Here is a 20,858-nt window from a genome sequence, read left to right on the forward strand (position 1 = left end):
GACCCCACAAAAATAAATCTGTAGGAGTGAGGTCAGGAGAATGAAGTGGCTACAGTAATGACCCATCCCTCTTAACCCAACAATTGAGCAAAACATTGTCTAAATGTTCTTTCAGATGAATGGCAAGTGTGGTGGCTCCCTTTCAGGCTGGAACCATAATCATTGCTTAACTGCTAGCAGAACATTTTCCAACATTCATAATAGTACTTTGCAGAGAAAGATGCAATGAATTCCTCCATTGAGCATGTTATGTACAAGATAAAAACCAATCAGCTGGCTTACCCTTCCTAGTTGTAAGATTTAACTGTGTTGCAAATTAGATTTGAGTGTCAATGTGTTGCATATGAAGCAGTTAGACCAACTGTGAATGTTGGCCTAAGAGAATTCTTAAAGGACGGCTAGTGGGGAAAACGGTGTGCCTGTGATGTTTTTCTCACATAAAAAATGTTTCTTTTCATCACCTCTAAACACTAAAAGTTCTGAGACAGACTTTTATACACCATGTGTACAGATTACATATGCCACTTTTGGCACTTAACTTTCATGCTCTCCTCCTCTTGCTGGCTTTTTCTGATGGTTCTTATAGCAGTCAATGATACACCTGAATCAGACAACTTACAGTTCTTGATAAGAATGTGTGGTAAAATGCTGTTTATTAAGGAATTATGACATAACATTTTTCGTGAGGAACTTTAGCAACATTGGGCAATTCATTTTACTCAGATAAATTGGATACCTTCTCCAGGCAGGACTGGTGGAGATCTTGACTGATGGAACTGGCTGCACAATGTTTGAAGGAGTCCCATATTGCAGAAAAATGATCCTACATTCGCACATCCATGCGGTTGAAATGTTGGAATGACAGTAGTGTGCGAAAGACTCTCATCTTTTCAGGATAAAGTGGTACCGGATGATATGCTTGCAGATTTTCTGTTGCCCATATTCTTCGATTCTGTGTATTGACATGTCCTTGGAGATGGAAATCGGTGTTGTATGTCCACAGACTGTTCCATGGGCATTCGTTCTCCATTTCCATGCAAGCAAGAAATGCCAGAGCGGATGTTTGTCTTTCTTGCAGATCAACAGGAAGCAACCCCTGAACATGAGTGATTTTATGTGGATAGCAATGCAGGATGTTTCATAGGATTTTATGCTCTGTGCTCACAGGTGTGTCCAATGTTCAGGCATTTCCCCATGCACCACATGTTTGCACACGACTGTTCGACCCCTCCTGCAATGCTGTGGCCACATATTTGGCAGACTTTGGATCATCTGCTTTCCTCCCTATGCCACATGACACTTCGGAAGAACCTGTCTTTTCGAATTTTGTTATCTTTTTTCCAGATTCTTAGCAGATAACAGACCGATGCCCTTTTTTATACCCTCGAGTGTACCTGAACTTCTGCAGGGCTACTGGCACACAGTTACTTTTCATGTAAAAAAGCTTTACCAGCAGCACACGATCCTTCATGGAGACAGTCACGTTGGACATGTAGGATGCAAATTGAGGAACAGGGAGGGTGTCATATTCTGATGCTTACAGCACCATCTATTCATCAAATTTTTGTTAATTTTTTCTTGCCTCATTAATTTTCCCCCTGTGTCAATAATATGCTGTTCAAATTTGACCTCATTCAGAGCAGTGGTTCTCTTTCTACGGTGTTCTGGAATTTTAGTTATGGGCGCCCTGTAGATTGTGATCCTCATCTCGCAATTAAATTGTACAAGTTTCTTTCGTTATCACCTCTCCTTTCTTTTCTTTCATCGTCTCTGCGGCGCATTATTTCTTCTAAGTAGATCTATGTAGCTCTCTGTCTCTCTTTTGTGTGTGTGTGTGTGTGTGTGTGTGTGTGTGTGTTTTTTTTTTTGGGGGGGGGGGGGTGCATTTCATTTTAATGCTGCGTTACTTACTGTTGTGGTCCCAGGGCTATGATTTTCATGAACTAAGTGCATGTGTTTTCATGTTTCCTTGCTTAATTGTTTTTCAGTGTCACTGACGACTTTTCCCATGTTTGCAGGTGATATACTACTATTTTTAACCGGTCAGGAAGAAATTGATACAGCTTGTGAGATTCTATATGAAAGAATGAAATCATTGGGGCCTGATGTACCAGAACTTATCATTTTACCAGTGTATTCTGCTCTTCCAAGTGAAATGCAGACTAGGATCTTTGAGCCAGCACCACCAGGATCACGAAAGGTACAAGAAAGACTTATAATCAATATGTTTTTTGTAAATAAGGCTTCATAAAACTTTTATGTGAGCATTTATTCAATTACATTGGACATCAAATGTAATAAAGGGATGGAGAAAAACACACACACACACACACACACACACACACACACACACACACACACACACACACACACACACAGAGAGAGAGAGAGAGAGAGAGAGAGAGAGAGAGAGAGAGAGCTTTATGTGTTGGCATAAAGTGATTAAAAAATGATTTCATGAGTAAATGACACACTATTTTTAAGTACCAGATTGAATGGCCATATACTGTATTTTATTCAGGTATTAAGAATTATGAAATTACAGTTGGAGATTACATGGTAAGAGATGCTCTGCTCCAGTAACTTATGCAGAAAACTCTTGCAAAAAGTCAAACAGAATCGAATAAGAACTACTATTGTCTCAGGATCTATCATTTCATCATCACCACAGTCCATTACTGGACCACTTGTAATACTTTATTTTAAATATCTATGTTTGGCCTTTCCACCTCCCCTAAGAGTTCTATTAGTTCAGTCATACTCTATACTTATAACAGTCTTTTTTTTTTAAGGGCAGTTAATATAAACGTCACTGACTGATGGTAAATTTTGGCGTTAGTTCAAAAATTGAACTGTATTCAGAGTCCCTCTCTCTTGTATAACACTAAACTTGGATCCACTGAAAGAGGTTCAGTGTTGATCTAAGTTAGCATAAAACATGCTTGGCAACACAGCTAAAATCCCCTATTGACATGAGTATCACACTTCTGCTTCAGATGTTAATCATATGGTACTTCATAGATATGCAGTATTTATTATCGATGGTGTTATGTTGTAAAGTTGGAGGAAAGTTAACAGATAAAGCAGTGACCATCAAACTTCTCCCAGTACAAAAAAAATATTTGTTGTTGGAAATCAAGTTGGGCTAATATAGAGACACAATAGAATGGGAACAAAACCTAATAAAGCCACTATGGCCAACAGGAAAAGGAGTAATTGGATTTTTGTAAATACATTGTTAGTAAATTGTGCACTCATTGCATTGTGACTCCTGTTAGCTTCATTTTCTGTTGGTAATTGAATTTCTTTGTAGACAGATTTTCAGTGTAGTTACATGCGGTGCTTTGTATACATTTGAATTAAGTCTGATTACACTTCTCGTCTGACAGTGCTTGTATGTTTAATGAAAACAACTCATGACTATTCCTAAATATTTGTACAATATCACCACCAGGAGATTTTATGGGGACATGGGTAAAGACAGTAACACCTAAAACACCAGGAAAATGGGCTATTTATAAAATTTATGCTGGGTTTTCCTCACATCATTTTCTTTTGTAGGTTTAGTATCCCCACCAGCAGATATCGCAATGGAAGCAGATGAACTGGCGTGTGTAGAACAGCAGAATGCAACCTGTTATGGAGGGAACACCCATCGTATCTTATGGGCAGACCCGCTGATGTCAGTGTTTCCTTGTGAGCAGCAGTAAGTGTAGCATGCAGTGCCCATGCAGAGTTAGACCACTGCGGACCTAGCCAAGCACTCATGCTGAGAGTTGTTGTGTGCTCAGTCATTAGCTACCAGTGCCAGCTGCACGCCGAGTTATTGTTATGCGCATATCGCTGTGGGTATGATTGCTCCACTTCACATAGTTCAGGGCACACGATGAACTAGTGCCATTCATGGGGTTCTTTTTCCCAGTTGTTACCGAGTCACTGTTGGCCTGAACTACCATGTCGACCATGTTGAGTAGCAGTGTTGTCACGCCTTTGGCAGATACTAAAGTAAGTATTTTGATGAATTCTTTCTTCAGTGAGGCAGTGTAGGCCAATACCTTGTGAACAATTCTGTAAACAGTCGCAACATTTGTTTTAAATAAATCACCAACCACCATCTGAAAGTGTCCTGTAGCATAAAATCTTAATGCTGAAAGTAGCATCTGCATTTTAGTCAGTGACTGGTTTCTTTTGATTGGTTTCAGCAGACACTCTCTCAACCTTAGTTCTAACTGCTGCACAATATTTTGTCCAGCTGAAACTTCAGCTTAAATGATTTATCATTTAACTTCAAGAATGGATTCGTCCATTGTCATCCTCACTAGACTCTTTGGAATACTCAGATATCTGTTAAGTAAATAAAAGGAACCAGTACAATTTGCATCATGTAATGTTCTTGCCTGCAGAATGCTGCCCACCACAGTGTTTGGAAAATAGGAAGTATGATGTGGTTTCAAAACATAATTTGTTGTTGTTATATTTGTGACCAGTACAGTAGAGAAACTAATATGAAATGGAAATAAAAATCCAAGTGTTAACCTGGGTTCAGACTTGAACTCTTCTGCATTGTGCACCAGAATGCAACATCTGAGCTACTAAAACACTCATACAAACATTGCTGATAAATATCACCTTGCTACAAATGACTTATTTAGTCCAGACTATGCTTATGTTTTATTCATCAACATGTGTGTTTAAGTAGCTGTTCAAAAATTACTATGCATTATATTGTTTGTTACTGCCACTCAAGCCAAGAGAGCACATTTATAAGAGATGGTCAGTCATTATTGGTTGTTGTAAAAATCAACATACTTAAATGTTCTTGGCAAATATTTTTAAATTATCTTTCTTACTTTGCCACCTAAGTGTCTATGAAATGTCTTTAAAGTAATCACAAAAACTACAAGACATCCCCAAGAATGGCTGTGAGATCAACCTTCATTAGTAGGTAGCTGACAATTTCCTACACTCATTAGTACATAGCTGATAATTTCCTTAACCTAACCTTTTTCAATAAAATATTTTGAGCTTGTAACAGTGTGGGAGTGGCTTGATCACATATTTACATGTTAATAACAACTTCTTTATTATGCCAATTTGTATTTGCACAAAACAAAAATGTTGTTTTGTAATTTTACTACATTGTAAGGTGATGATTAGATTTGAACATGACTCTGATCCATGAATTTTTGCTAGTCTGACAAGGGGATCCTCCATACTGTAAAACGTGGATTTTGATGTGCTTCAAATATGTTGTTGAGGCACTTTCCCTGAGTACTTGGCTATCTGGTTTTAAGCGACAGGCCTTGACTTTTGAGAAAATCAATTTTGAAGATCATTGCGTACTCTGTGTACCCGTAACATTGCATATATTGACTGAATTTTTCAAATTTATTTCAAAGAATATCAACAAACAGTGTAAGGTGTGCGAAATTATAAAGAAATATTCAGTTATTAATTCTGTCATACAATATTACAAAATCTTATTTTTCATTGTTCATGTCCACATTACTTGATGTGTCAGAACAATATTGTGGGTGATACTTATCATAGAAACAACCAAAGCACAAATTTTCGCAGCACCACGCGCATTTTATGAAAGCAGCCGTCTTGCAGGCGCACGGTTTCTTCATGAGCAATACTAGGAAACACAATTCTTTTGCATTAAAAAAGATTTCGCTTTCATCTGCTAATTTCAATGCGAACCATGCGTACCTAATCATGCTTCCAAAATTAGGTGCGCTGAATTGATGGAGGAGTAGCGAATGTAGTTTTATTGAATCTTCCCTAGAAGTGGTCCCTCTATCGTCTTTTGTCAAGCTGGGAGCATTCTGAATAATTTTCATGAAGATTTTCACCTGTCGCTAAAAATAAACATCGCAGGGCTGGCAATGAGTGCATTTTGGTGGGACCACTTTTAGGGTGCAGGTGCTCCCTTTTCTTTCATCAGTGAATAGATGATCGTATAAAGTTGAATCGGTTTGCCCTCCCCACAAATCGATAATGTACAAAAAAAATTTCTGTCCCACGTACGGAATAATTACCGAATGCAAAAATTCTTTGTACACCAGTTTTGTGAACTTCCCGGATTTCATGCAGTACATGACTACATTTCTGTATTTCCCAGTTAATTCATCTATTCGTTTTTGACTGTTAGGACCAAATTTTCCGGATGGCTCTTGCATACATAAAAAAACATATGGGATCACTTTTCCTGAGGCTGTTATGGTGTACTGGGCTGTATAAGAATGAGTAGTCGTGTTTAAATTATTTTTTTTGGACGAGAACAGTTTTCATTCCTTTTCCGAAAGTGATCTATTATATGTTGCCTGATACTGGCAGCCAGTTTGATCAGTGTTGATTATGAAGTCAAGGTCGAAATTCTCCATAAGTATTCTTGTTTGTATGTGGAATTGTTCGGCAGCTGCTAAAACTTCGTCTATAATCACAAATTTTTTTGAGCTGATGAACTTTGTAATTTTTCTTTGCCAAATCTTATGTTTTTTCTTGAATTGCTCAACCCAAGCATTGCCAGCCATGAAATTGAAGGTTTCCAATAAAAAGGGAAGAACAGCATTCGTCGCCCACCGCTGTAGAGTTATTGTTGTCACCTGATCTCAGAAAAGCCATTTTCACAAGCCATTCTCCTTTTTACAATATACTCAACATATATTTCATGTCAATATGATTTACCTATTCCAAATTCTGCCTCGCTTTGACAAATCTTTCATAAGTCTTACAATGAATGGTTCTCCATTTATCGAGACGAGTTCCACCTCATTTTACATCCTCTTTCCATTGATATCATATTGATTTATGTTTCAGTAAAGAAACTCCATGGGCCATGGGATTGCAGACTTTTCAAGTTCCATTTAGGATGAGCTGCTGCAAGAGCGACTGCTTTTTCCTTGTAGGATAGACGCACATAATGTTTTGGTTCTGATGCAAACTCTTCGGGAACGCAATCACCATCTTCCTCTATCCCCATACACTGCAAAGTGAAGAGTTTTATTTATTTATTTATTTTTTTTCATTCGTCCAAAACAGAAAATATTCATAAAAAAGTAAAACTTACCGCATCATATTCTCCCAATCTTCTTTGTTGAAATCTATCAATTCATCATCAATAATGATCTGTCTTTCAGCCAAGAGATCCTGTATTGCGATACATATCTCATTGCCAGTTGCAACAGAATTGGCAGAGATCACGCTAGGCGGTGCATTCATTACGAGATTCAAATCGCAGAGTAGATTTTCGGCGTATTTAATAACATTTGTGATTTCGCCTTTTGATTCTTCGTTCAACTCCTCTACTTGTGGATCTTCTTCTGTCTGCACTACTGCAGAAACACTTGGTTCTTTCATTTCACAGAATTTTTCTAACACACGGCACTAGAGACACTTTGCGAGCAACTGACACTGTAGTCAGATGTGAACGTAAAGGAATGCAACTCGCATCCTCATTGGCCGCAACTAGGAGCTGGGGTTCCTGTTACGGTTAACGGTATTCACGGGAGAGGGGACGATAATGGGCGGAGATCCATTTCAGGTAATACAAGAAGCGACCATTGTACGAACATTTGGAACTCCAACTGCGAACCAAAAATGGAATGAATATTTGAAAAAATGAATAACTGAGTATATATTTATAATTCACACACCTTACACTGTTCATTGATATTCTTTGAAATAAAGTTGAAAAATTCGGTTGATTTTGAAAAAAAAAGAAAAGTACACGAGCAGGATTCGAACACGGTACCTCCAGTGTGGTAGTCGTGAACCTTTACCGCTGCACTATGCTGACTTGCTTGGAATATATGTAATGTTACAGGTATACAGAGCACGCAATGAACTTCAAAATCGATTTACTAAAAAACCAAGGCCCGTCGCTAAAAAACCGGATAGCCAGGTACTCAGGGTAAGTGCCTCTACAACATATTTGAAGCGCATTAAAATCCATGATTTACAGTATGGAGGGTCCTCTCGTGAGTTGATCCTTCTTCAAACAATGGAAAACCGAGGTTGGAATTGTAACAATATAATGAAATTGCCCTGCTGCTCACAGTGTGGTGCCAGCTGCCAGAGCCTGTGATCATGTGTGTGTGATTTGTGTTTGCATGAGTGTGTGCGTTTGTGTGTGTTATCTAATTTTGACAAAGGCCTTGTTGGCCAAAATCTAATTGTGTGACAGTCTTTTTGTTGTGCTTTTCTGAGACTCAGTGTCTCCATTATATGGTGAGCAGCAACTTTCATTATATTGATCCTACTTCACAGTGATACGACCTTGGATTAACATTTACACAACACAGAATTTCAAGTTCAGCTTGATCTGAGGTCATTTTCTATGTTAATCTAAGGTCAAATATTTCACACAGTTTCACCTTAAACATCCCTTTAACAGCACTAAAACTCCCAACTATATGACTCAAACTTTGCTGTACACTTCTGTGTTACAGTATGTGCAGCTTTTTATTCATCTAATTTGATAGATCTGCAATAGAACAAAGGTGTAGATGGCATGTTTTCAAGAAAAACTGTACTTATTGCCAAGCCCATTCTACAACACTGGACAGCAAGCTTTTATATAGACTTTAGAATGAGACTACTAGGACTGCCATAAAAGTAACTGGGCATTAGTTTGATAAAGTAGGCCTGCTTCTTTCACTGTAAGTCAAAGGTATCAACAGCAGCAACAGATCTTCTGTTGACCTACTCCCAGCACTGCAGACTTTGACTAAGTCAACAAATTAAGATGGCAACAAACATTCGTGAAGTTGGAATTCAAAATATTCATATTAAACCTGAAAAATTAGTTTTTGACAAAAACATGATATTTGTGATCCATGAACACAAAAATTGTGTGCATTGAACAAGAAACAAAATATTTATTGTTTTCATTTGATACAACTACTTTCGTTCCTGAATTAGAGTCACATATCAACCCTTGTCATATGTCTTACACGTGTAAACCTGTATTCTCTTCTGATATTGGTTCACTCCTGCACATCAGGCTGCCCCTCGTTTCACAGCACATCGCTCCATGCCTCGCCATTGAGGCTGCGAGTAGTAGTTTTGTTATTGCATGCACACTCTGCTGCAATGCAAGGCAACACCAGTGCTAACAACATCTACATCTACAGCTGCCTCTGCATCTACATCAATACTCCACAAGTCAATGTACAGTGCATGGTGGAGGGTACCCTGTACCACTACTAGTCATTTCTTTTCGTGCTACACTCTCAAATAGAGCGAGAACTCCCATTTGAGTGCCCTAAGCATCCCTGTGACACTTACGTGTTGTTTGAACCTACTGATAACAAATCTAGCAGCCCACCTCTGAACTATTTCAATGTCTTCCTTTAATCCGACGTGGTACGGATACCAAACACTCAAGCAATATTCAAGAATAGGTCACACCAGTGTCCTGTATACAATGTCCTTTACAGATGAACCACACTTTTCCCAAAATTCTCCAAATAAACCAAAACCAACCCAACCATTTGCCTTCCCTACCAGGGTTCCTACATGCTCATTCCATTTCGTACACCTAGATTCTACAAAACACTGTTAAATGGATGACAGAGGGTACATCCTAGTTTACCAGCTATTAGGGTATCTTCCAATTTCATTCACTTATTGAGCATGAAAGAATGATTGTTTACATGTGTCTATATGTGCTGTAATTAATTTAATTTTGTCCTCACAGTCCCTATGTGAGAAATGAAGTAGGAGGTTGTTGTGTATTCCCAGAATCATCATTTAAAGCCAGTTGTCGAGACTTTGTAAGGTAGCTTCTTAGGGTTAGCTTACGCCTATCTGCAAGAGTCTGCCATTTCACTGACCATTCGTGCTGCCCTTCTTCGTGCATGTTCAGTATCTCCTGTTAGTCCTGTTTGGTATGGGCCCGACACACTTGAGCAATATTCCAGAATGGGTTGCGCGAGTGATTTGTAAGCAATCTCCTTTGCAGACTGATCGCATTTTCCCAGTATTCTACCCAGAAACTGAAGCCTACCACCTGCTTTACACATAACTGAGCCTGTGTGATTATTCCATTTAATACCCTTACGAAGTGTTGCACCCAGATATCTGTATGAGTTGGCCGATTCCAACTGTTACTCATTGGTATTTTAGGCATATGATACTATGTTTTTCGGTTGTGTGAAGTACACAGTTTTACATCTCTGAATATTTAATGCAAATTCTCAGTCTTCACTCCACTTAATATTTATACTTCTTCTTTCAGACGGTACTTCACTATAGATAACTGTGTCATCTGCAAGCAAGCTGAGATGAGAATATGACTGTGCCATGAATTAGCAATTCATGGCATACAGTCTATCCCCCAAGGAAGGACATAAAATACTGGAAGCTAGGATAGTGTCATGTACTTTTATATGTGTCTATCAATAATACTAAATATATTGCCTTATGGAGGTTATACAGGCCACCAGTTCTGTTCCATAATTTTAAGTGGCTACACTATGACTAACCTTTTAATAACTTTTGTTATTCTGTTTATTGCTTAAATTACTTTAAAAGGATGCATTACAGGGTTTTCAGCCATTTGTTATGTTTTCTGTTTACTGAAATACCGGCCGGAGTGGCCGAGCGGTTCTAGGCGCTACAGTCTGGAACCGCGTGACCGCTACGGTCACAGGTTTGAATCCTGCCTCGGGCATGGATGTTTGTGATGTCCTTAGGTTAGTTAGGTTTAAGTAGTTCTAAGTTCTAGGGGACTGATGACCACAGCAGTTAAGTCCCATAGTGCTCAGAGCCATTTGAACCATTTACTGAAATAATTTTTTATCTTATTCATTGTTCTGCACCACATGCATTTCATGTTCATTTGATTGTATTGATTTCAGTGGCACACTTCTTCTTCAGAATAAATTGCTATTTTTAAGAGATAATACCTTTAAATTCATTTACACAGACTGTGGGTAGACAAATATTGAATGTTATTTTTCAAATTTATGCCTTTCAGTAATGAGTAACATTTGGTTTTTTTGTAGGTTGTTATAGCCACAAACATCGCAGAAACATCTTTGACAATTGATGGCATTTATTATGTAGTTGATCCAGGATTTGTGAAGCAGAAAGTGTACAACTCAAAAACTGGTATGGATTCTCTTGTTGTTACACCAATCTCTCAGGTAAGCTCTTCTTTTTAATGAATTCTGTAATATTGCTATGCACTGAGTTTTATTCACCTGGAAAGTTTAATCTTCCCTGCCTGTGCGACCTGTAACAACATTTTCAGCTACATTTCAGTAAATGTATTGTTCATAACTTAGGCATACATAGATTGTAGAAGATGTTCACCTAGTTATACAAGAAAATAGGATGAAGCTGACAATTAGGAACCAAACTAAGACTGGGCAATTAGGCTGAAAATATTCTGGCTGCTGGTTAGCAACTTGTATAGCATAAGTTAACTTTAGATAACTATGTCATTTGTTTTGTGAAATGAAGTCATGATCAGGTATCAGAGAATTAGGGATCATGTGTAAGGGTTTTGGGGCTGAATTATAGTGATGAATGGTGCTAGTGAAATAAGAGCAGAAACTAGACATAAAAGTGTGAGTATCTTGCAGTACCATGACTAGACCTGTGTAAACATACATGTTGTCTGAATGTAGGTATGAAAATACTGATTAAAGTGACAGTCACATTGGTGCTGTGGAAAAAAGAATACATGCTGTTCATAGCTTAAGCCTAATAAGTAAGAGGGGAAAAGGATCATGTTACTTGTGCATCTGGCAGGAACTTCTTGATGATACCATCACACAGGTCATGTTACCTTTTATAGCTGAAGTCAGATTTGTACTTTTTTAAGGTTGGATTTGCGATTTAGGCTCTCAGTTGTGAGGTAAATGTACTGACAAGTAAAGGACGTCACAGAACTTAGAAGCAAAGTACAAGATTTTCTTGCTACATTTCAAGAGTTTCAGATTCAGGAAAAGTAGGTATTCTATACATGTTTGAATACCATGGTATCACAGAGGCAGAAAAATTAAATACAGATGGTTATGTAAGTGCATCTTCATCACGAAGAGTAACAACGAATAAAAGAGAAGTTGCCGTATATATGAAAGCAAAACATAATTGTAAGAAATATACATTTTTTTTGTGCTGTATTTAGGTACTGTCCCCTTTAAAGTAGTTGTGTTACATACCATACACAGTACATCTTCCATTCTTGGAGTGGTTTCTGAAATATATTGAGATACTGTAAAGATCTTTTGTCAGGTTTTCTTGGTTTCTTGGGACACATCAGTCTTTAGAAATGATGTGGTTTTGAATTGGGGGAACAGAAAGAAGTCTGTCATAGCCTTTCCAGGAGACTGGGTTGTGCTGTGATCCAATGCCTGCAGTCAATTTGCGAACAATTTAGGCCTCCGCCTGGATATAGCCATTTTTATACATTTTGGTCCGCTTTAGAACAGTTTTTGGCTTATGGTGTGAGGACAGTGTATGAACTTTTAATGATGCATCATTTGCACTTTCTGTGTATTCATGATAAACAGTTTAATGAGAGACTAGAAGCTTTTAATATGTTGTACCAGAGAACAATGCTGAAGATAAGGTGGATTAATGGAATAATTAATGAGAAAGTGCTGAATTTGGGAGAAACAAAATCTGTGGCATAACTTGACTGAGAGAGGATTCATCATTTTGGTTATGGGAAGTGGTGTGAGGGAGACAAATTGTAGAAGGAAGACCAAGATTTTAGTGTGACAGCTGTCTGATGCCAATGTTGCAGGGTAGCTACTTCTGACTCAAGAGTGGCAGGTGGGGGAAGCTGTGAGATGGATGCCCCAGTACTGTGGCAAGCACAAAGCTTTGAATGCTTACTCATTAAAACAATCTTCATTATTCAACACTTCTTAACAAGCACTCTTATGGAAGTGGCCCCGGAATCTGTTACACCTTGTAAGTAATAAGTGATGTGGGTCTGAAGCAGCGGATTGTGTGGCAGGCAGTTCCCTCATAGATGAAGTTGGGGTGTCAGTTCTGGAGACTGGCTGGACTGTCAGGCGGTGGCACATACTAGGCAGCCTTGCGTCTGCAGATCCAGTTCAAATTCTGGAAACATCAGGGCTAGCTGACAGCTCGAAGAGCAGCAGCTGTTTCACCTGATTGATGACACTGCGCATTGAGGCTGAAGTAGATCAGTGACACATTTGATCAGTGACTACCACGGAGACTGCACCTGCTAAATGCATGTTGCCAAAGTAATGCTGCTACCAGCCGAGATGGGATCATTTACACTCGCTCCGATTGGTCGTGTTATGACAAGAGCTAGACTCCCGTCACACAGCCAGCTGTAGAAACATTGCATTGTGCTACAGCATGTGGCTATCTAACCCACTGCTGATGGTAGAATGTTGCATTTTAGGGTGTTGAACCATCAATATTGCAGAACGCAGCTGCAGAATTACGTCACTGGCTGACCTACACATTCTTTGGCTGGTTATGCAGCCTGTCTAAAGCTGATGTCACAACACTAAGAAAGCTGGTTCAAATGAATGTTGGTGGCAGCAGTTACACAGAGATAGAGATATTTGCACGCGTAGACTGGCATGGAGAGCTGCATCACACTGGTCGTCGTACTGATGACCACAACAACAACAAGAATATTGACGCCGATGACAGCAACACTTTGATAACCTCATTTATGTTCCCATTTTACTTTTTCCGTAAAAAATTGAATACCACAGATTCGCATCTTTTTGCTGTGCAATTGTTCTGAAATGATTGTAATCAGTCATACATTATGTAGGCAACTTGCATTTCTCTAACCAGTTATCCAGCCAGGGAAAGAGGACCTATAGTGTAATGTGGAATCCGAATCACATTTTATTTCTGGCGAATCTCCACATTGTTAAGAGGTGAATGCTAGGTAAAAGGTAGTGTGTGCATGGGGGTGAGGGGGGGCAATGATAATAATAATAATAATAATAATAATAATAATAATAACACACAGAACAAAATTATAAATGAAGAACAAAAAGGCTGTTGCAAAGGAGCACAAGGATGTAAAGAGCAACTGATAATAGATGCAGAGGTGACATATCAAGCTAAAACTAAACAAAGGTCGCTACACTACGCATACATTGATTATCAAAAAGCTTTTGATAGTGTACCCCACTCATGGTTACTACAAATATTGGAAATATACAAAGTAGATCCTAAATTGATACAGTTCCTAAACATAGTAATGAAAAATTGGAAAACCACACTTAATATCCAAACAAATTCAAATAATATCACATCACAGCCAATACAGATTAAGCGTGGAATATACCAAGGAGACTCATTAAGTCCTTTCTGGTTCTGCCTTGCTCTGAACCCACTATCCAACATGCTAAATAATACAAATTATGGATACAATATTACTGGAACATACCCACACAAAATCACACATTTGCTATACATGGATGATCTAAAACTACTGGCAGCAACAAATCAACAACTCAACCAATTACTAAAGATAACAGAAGTATTCAGCAATGATATAAGTATGGCTTTTGGAACAGACAAATGTAAGAAAAATAGCATAGTCAAGGGAAAACACACTAAACAAGAAGATTACATATTGGATAACCACAGCGACTGCATAGAAGCGATGGAAAAAACGGATGCCTATAAATATCTAGGATACAGACAAAAAATAGGAATAGATAATACAAATATTAAAGAAGAACTAAAAGAAAAATATAGACAAAGACTAACAAAAATACTGAAAACAGAATTGACAGCAAGAAACAAGACCAAAGCTATAAATACTTATGCCATACCAATATTGACCTACTCATTTGGAGTAGTGAAATGGAGTAACACAGACCTAGAAGCACTCAATACACTTACACGATCACAATGCCATAAATATAGAATACATCACATACATTCAGCAACAGAAAGATTCACATTAAGTAGAAAGGAAGGAGGAAGGGGATTTATCGATATAAAAAACCTACATTATGGACAGGTAGACAATTTAAGAAAATTCTTTATAGAACGAGCAGAAACTAGCAAAATACACAAAGCAATCACTCATATAAATACATCGGCTACACCACTACAATTTCATAACCACCTCTACAACCCTTTAGACCACATAACATCAACAGATACGAAGAAAGTAAATTGGAAAAAGAAAACACTTCATGGCAAGCACCCGTATCGTCTAACACAGCCACACATCGATCAAGACGCATCCAACACATGGCTAAGAAAAGGCAATATATACAGTGAGACAGAAGGATTCATGATTGCAATACAGGATCAAACAATAAACACCAGGTATTACAGCAAGCATATTATTAAAGATCCCAATACCACAACAGATAAATGCAGACTTTGTAAACAACAAATAGAAACAGTAGATCACATCACAAGCGGATGTACAATACTAGCAAATACAGAATACCCCAGAAGACATGACAATGTCGCAAAAATAATACATCAACAGCTTGCCTTACAACATAAACTTTTAAAACAACAAGTTCCTACATACAAGTATGCACCACAAAATGTACTGGAGAATGATGAATACAAATTATACTGGAACAGAACCATTATAACAGATAAAACAACGCCACATAACAAACCTGACATCATACTCACCAATAAAAAGAAGAAATTAACACAACGAATCGAAATATCCATACCCAATACAACAAATATACAAAAGAAAACAGGAGAAAAAATTGAAAAATACATCCAACTGGCTGAGGAAGTCAAAGACATGTGGCATCAGGATAAAGTTGACATCATACCAATTATAGTATCAACTACAGGAGTCATACCACACAATATCCACCAGTACATCAATGCAATACAGCTACATCCAAACACATATATACAACTACAGAAATCCGTAATTATTGATACATGTTCAATTACCCGAAAGTTCCTAAATGCAATATAACACATACCGTACAGTTAATAGGAAGTGACGCTTGATCAAGGTCCGCGTCACTTTCCATTCTCAACCAGACTTAACGTCTGAGAAAGTAAAGAAATAATAATAATATTCCAACTGGGATTCGATCCTGCAGGCATTCACTTCACCGCTAGACCACCAGGTGCGGCACACAATCTGGATAAGATTTGCTGTTCTCTCAAGTTGCTGCTGCCCTCTCGAGTTGCTGCTGCTCTCTAGGATTGTGGTAACTGTAATGCTAGGTGACAATGGCATGTGTTTTCACAGTGGTGGGAATCTTCAATTCATCATAATTCAGGCAACTTCCATGAAATTATGTATATAAATCTTCCTCATGAACCAGTATATCTATTAGTCAAAACCTGATCAAAATCCTTACAGTAATTCCTGAGATTAGCCTGAATATACAAACAGAAGTGAGCAGGTGATTTCTGTTTATATATAGAGAGAGGGAAGATTGGTAAACAAAATGCAACACTCAACATAAGAGATTTTGTTTTCAGTTAATGTAGCTGCTGTGAGCAAGGGCATGGTAAACTAGATAGGATTTCAATGGATAAACCTCAATATATGCAGTAATATATATAATCAGTAAAGAAAACTGAACTAATGTGCTGTCTTGTTCCCCAAAATAAAATATTCCTTCCACTATTACATACAAAAAGTAGTCTGAGTAAACAGTTTGTAAATTCCGAATGAAAATCAACTCACTTGAAACTGTAACTCAAAACCTGAAACCAGCAGTTTTTATAGTCTGTCAATAAGAAAACTTGTAAATGATACATGTCCTAGGAATGTAAGTGCTTATCATTCCTAGTTTGCATTTGCTTTGGTTTTGTAGTTTTGTATTTAAAGACAGAGTGCTTATTTTCATGAAAGCGAATGAAAGAAAGTTTTCAAATTGCATAAAATAAGGGCAGCTCTCACTATAGTGGAAGAGATGTATGAAACAAACTAATTTGTCTTTCAGAGAATCAGTTGAGAAGGTTGTCTTCTTTTTTGTGATTTGAAGGATAATAAGCTTAGGGCGCAAATTATTGCAATGGATCAAATAGAAGAGTAGCAGCAACTTACCAATTGATGAAGCAATGACAACTGGAGAATGATAGAGATAGGAAATGGAAAAGTAAAATAAAGTTGTGCAGATGCTGTAAGGAAGCAATAGTGCCTCCTAAATGGGTCAAGGGAGACGCAAGGTTTAGGAAAGGCAAGAGATGTTATAATGCTAATTTTCAGATTCTGGTGAGTACTAAATGTGAGTTGCGAGCAACAGATAAATCTGTGGTAGGAGGTAACTGCTGAGGCAATTCAGACTATAGTGAGGCAATTCAGACTATAGTGCTGTAATGTCTGTGTTGTTCAGAAATACAATGCAAAGTTCCCTTGGTCATGCATGTGTGTATGAAGAAACAAGCACTGTGGTGACTACAGCTGTTATGAAATACATGAAATGTATTCGCAGTTGCCAGTATGGACAACTATCAGCTGTATAATGGAATGGCAGCAATGAAAGTTTGTGCTACACTGGGACTCAGACTCAGATTTTCTGCTTACCACAGGCGGTCACCTTACCTTTAGGCTATCCGTGCATTACTCACTGCCAGATCCAAACTTCCACATGTCATCAACCATACATCAGCAACCTGTACTTGTACATTCACATGTATATTCCCATACAGGGAAGTCATTTTAGTAGAAAATCACATGTCCAGTGTCAGCAGGTAAATAAGATGTTGCCATGCCTATATTGTTCAGAAAAATGATGCCAGGTTCCTTTGGAGGTGCATGCATATACAAAGGAACTGGCACTGTGGCGACTATAGCCATTATGAAATGCATGCTGACAATGGGTAAGAGACTTTCAATTAAAATGTGTCCCCTGTATGGAAATATACATATGAAAGTATGGGTTGGGTTGTTTTGGGGGAAGAGACCAAACTGCGAGGTCATCGGTCTCATCGGATTAGGGAAGGACGGGGAAGGAAGCTGGCCGTGCCCTTTCAAAGGAACCATCCCGGCATTTGCCTGGAGCGATTTAGGGAAATCACGGAAAACCTAAATCAGGATGGCCGGACGCGGGATTGAACCATCGTCCTCCCGAATGCGAATCCAGTGTGCTAATCACTGCGCCACCTCACTTGGTATGAAAGTATGAGTACAGGTTGTTGACACATGGTTGATGACATATGAAAGTTTGGTTCTGGCATTGAGTCATGCTCAGATAGCCCAGTGGTAAGGTGACCACTTGCGATAAGCGGGAAATCCGAGTTTGAGTCCCAACCCAGCACAAATTTCCATCATAATTCCATTATACAGTTGATGGTTGCCCATATTTGCAACTGTGAATACATTTCGTGTAATTTAGGATGCATCTGGAGGAGAGTGTCATGAATATGATGTGGAGATGAGGAGGCAGTCATTAACGCAAAAATATTTTTCATTCTTGTAAGACATTTTCATCAAATTTCAATCAACAATGTTCTCCTTTGAATGCAAAAATATTGTTTTGGTACCCACCTATGTAGGGAGAGATGATCATTGTAACAAAATAAAAGAAATCGGAGCACAGAAAGATTTTCCTGCATGCTATTCGAGAATGGAACACTAGAGAGATAACTGAAGGTGGTTCAGTGAACCCTCTGCCAGGCACTTAATTGTGAATTTCAGAGTAGTCATTTAGATACAGATGGAAATACATTATTTTCTACTGTTATTAATGTTGTGTCTATTTCATACAGCATAGACACAATGAGGTAGCTAGGTGCACGCTAAACTAACGCAGACGGGCTTGAAGTTCTGGAACATGAGACTTATTAATGAATAAGAAGAAAAGTACGTTGCGTTTTAATACTTATCTTTAATTCTCTTGTTGGAATACATCTCTCTTGAATATTAGTAAGCTATAAGCACTGATACAAATGGCGCCTTGCTAGGTAGTAGCTATGGACTAAGCTGAAGGCTATTCTATCTGTCTCTCGGCAAATGAGAGGAAGGCGTCGTACTTCTGGTCGCAAGCTATGTCGTCCGTACAACTGGGGCGAGGTCTAGTCCGTGTCTTCTGACCTGCCATGTGGTGGCGCTAGGTTTGCGATTACACAGTGGCGACACGCGGGTCCGACATGTACTACAGGACCGCGGCCGATTTAAGTTACCACCTAGCAAGTGTGGTGTCTAGCGGTGACACCACAATTAAATTCTATGTATCTGAATCATGAGTCAAGACATTTCATGCTACCAAGCAATTAATATGGATAGCAAAACAGAGTAGTCTATTATTGCATACACTATGTCTAATTCCAATGAATACCCAGAGTAACTGGTTATGACTATGGATCACATAGCTAAATTGCAACTCAGTGAATCCAGAATCAGAGCTAATGTTTTTCCGTATCAAAATGTGAATTAAACAGTAAATTAATTTTGTTTTTTCAGCAATAATTCTTTGTTTTCAACAGTAAATTGCAATGGTATGAATAAATCTTCAAATGTTCTGCACTGTATTAAATACTGAATCTATGTATATCCATGGTCTTTTTCTGCCTTAGGCACAGGCCAAGCAGAGGGCAGGCCGTGCTGGCCGAACAGGTCCAGGAAAATGTTACAGACTGTACACAGAACGTGCATACCGAGATGAAATGTTGCCTACTCCGGTGCCAGAAATACAGCGAACCAACCTTGCCACAACAGTGCTTCAGCTGAAGACAATGGGCATTAATGACCTGCTACATTTTGATTTCATGGATGCTCCTCCTGTTGAAAGTCTTATCATGGCTCTTGAACAGCTGCACTCATTAAGTGCTCTTGATAATGAAGGTCTTCTGACTAGACTTGGACGAAGGGTAATTATAGTAAATCCTTTATGCATTACTCTTAATGAAAACTGCAAGTACCTGTAATGTGTTTTAGAACTAAAATATGTTTTATTTAAAGTAATGTACACATATTTCTTGTGAAGAGTAGATAAATGATAAAATGAATATACTGAGAATACATTACAGATGTGAATAATGTACATTGCCAAATAAAAATAAGTGAATCCGCTGTATGCAGTACCTACTTAATGCTCCCTGTGATTAGAAACCAAGTATTTTCGTTATAGAATATACGGCTGACACATCTAACATTAGGGCAGTTAGTGAGAACGGATCAGTCACCAAAAGGATTACTGAAAACTCTTTTTCTTTTGTGAATGAAAAGTAACTTGTTTGGGTTGAAGGAGATATTCCTGAAATTGCTCAACAGGAGCAAGAGAATAAATATTTTTTGTATTGTTGCTACAAAAGGATATAAAAATTAAATGGATTGATAAATGTCCACAATATGGAGAAGATATTGGAAGTATAGATTGCTACTCACAACATAGTGGAGGTGTTAAGTCACAGGCAGGCACCAGTCTTTTCCATTGTGACTGTCTGCGATTCAATGCCTCCACAATGTGATGAATAGCAATCTGTCCTTTCAATGTTGTTGTTATTCCATCTTGGACTTTCAATTGTTTGAGACATTACGAAAAGTGATGGAGAATGAAGTCTATGGAAAACTCTTACCTCAGGGAGGCAGGCTGGTGGGATATACAATATCTAGGAACTGAGTGGAAGAAATCATTGTAGGGGCAGATATAGGATCTCTTACTTGTTTCTGTTTGACTGATAAAGGGACTCTCTTTCTTCAGTGATGCCAATTTGAATTTCTAAGTTCATAGAAGCAAAGAAAAAGCATTCTAAACACAAGTACTTCAAGGGCATAGTGTAAAAGATCAATGTCAGTGTATTTATAGTTTGTTTCTGACAACTGCATGAATTTATTGATATCACATAATAAGTGTATTTGAGTGGAGCAAGTTGCAACTGTTTCAACTGCCTTAGTGATGCCATATTGTTTAAAGCAGCAAGTGTTAAGTGATTCTCCA

The 20,858-nt window shown here is 38.3% G+C and overlaps 1 protein-coding gene across 1 annotated transcript in view; it reads left to right on the forward strand.

Annotated features, from left to right (window-relative positions):
* The window catches only part of LOC126251599 (ATP-dependent RNA helicase DHX8), a 136,951-nt gene that overhangs the window by 108,248 nt on the left and 7,845 nt on the right, over positions 1–20,858 (forward strand). The window contains exons 14-16 of the mRNA XM_049952132.1: positions 2,019–2,200; positions 11,013–11,153; positions 19,495–19,788. Coding sequence (XP_049808089.1) covers positions 2,019–2,200; positions 11,013–11,153; positions 19,495–19,788 — 617 coding nt within the window. The remainder of the gene's footprint in view (positions 1–2,018; positions 2,201–11,012; positions 11,154–19,494; positions 19,789–20,858) is intronic.

The sequence above is a fragment of the Schistocerca nitens genome, chromosome 4 (genome assembly GCF_023898315.1).
Source record: "Schistocerca nitens isolate TAMUIC-IGC-003100 chromosome 4, iqSchNite1.1, whole genome shotgun sequence".
NCBI lineage: Eukaryota > Metazoa > Arthropoda > Insecta > Orthoptera > Acrididae > Schistocerca > Schistocerca nitens.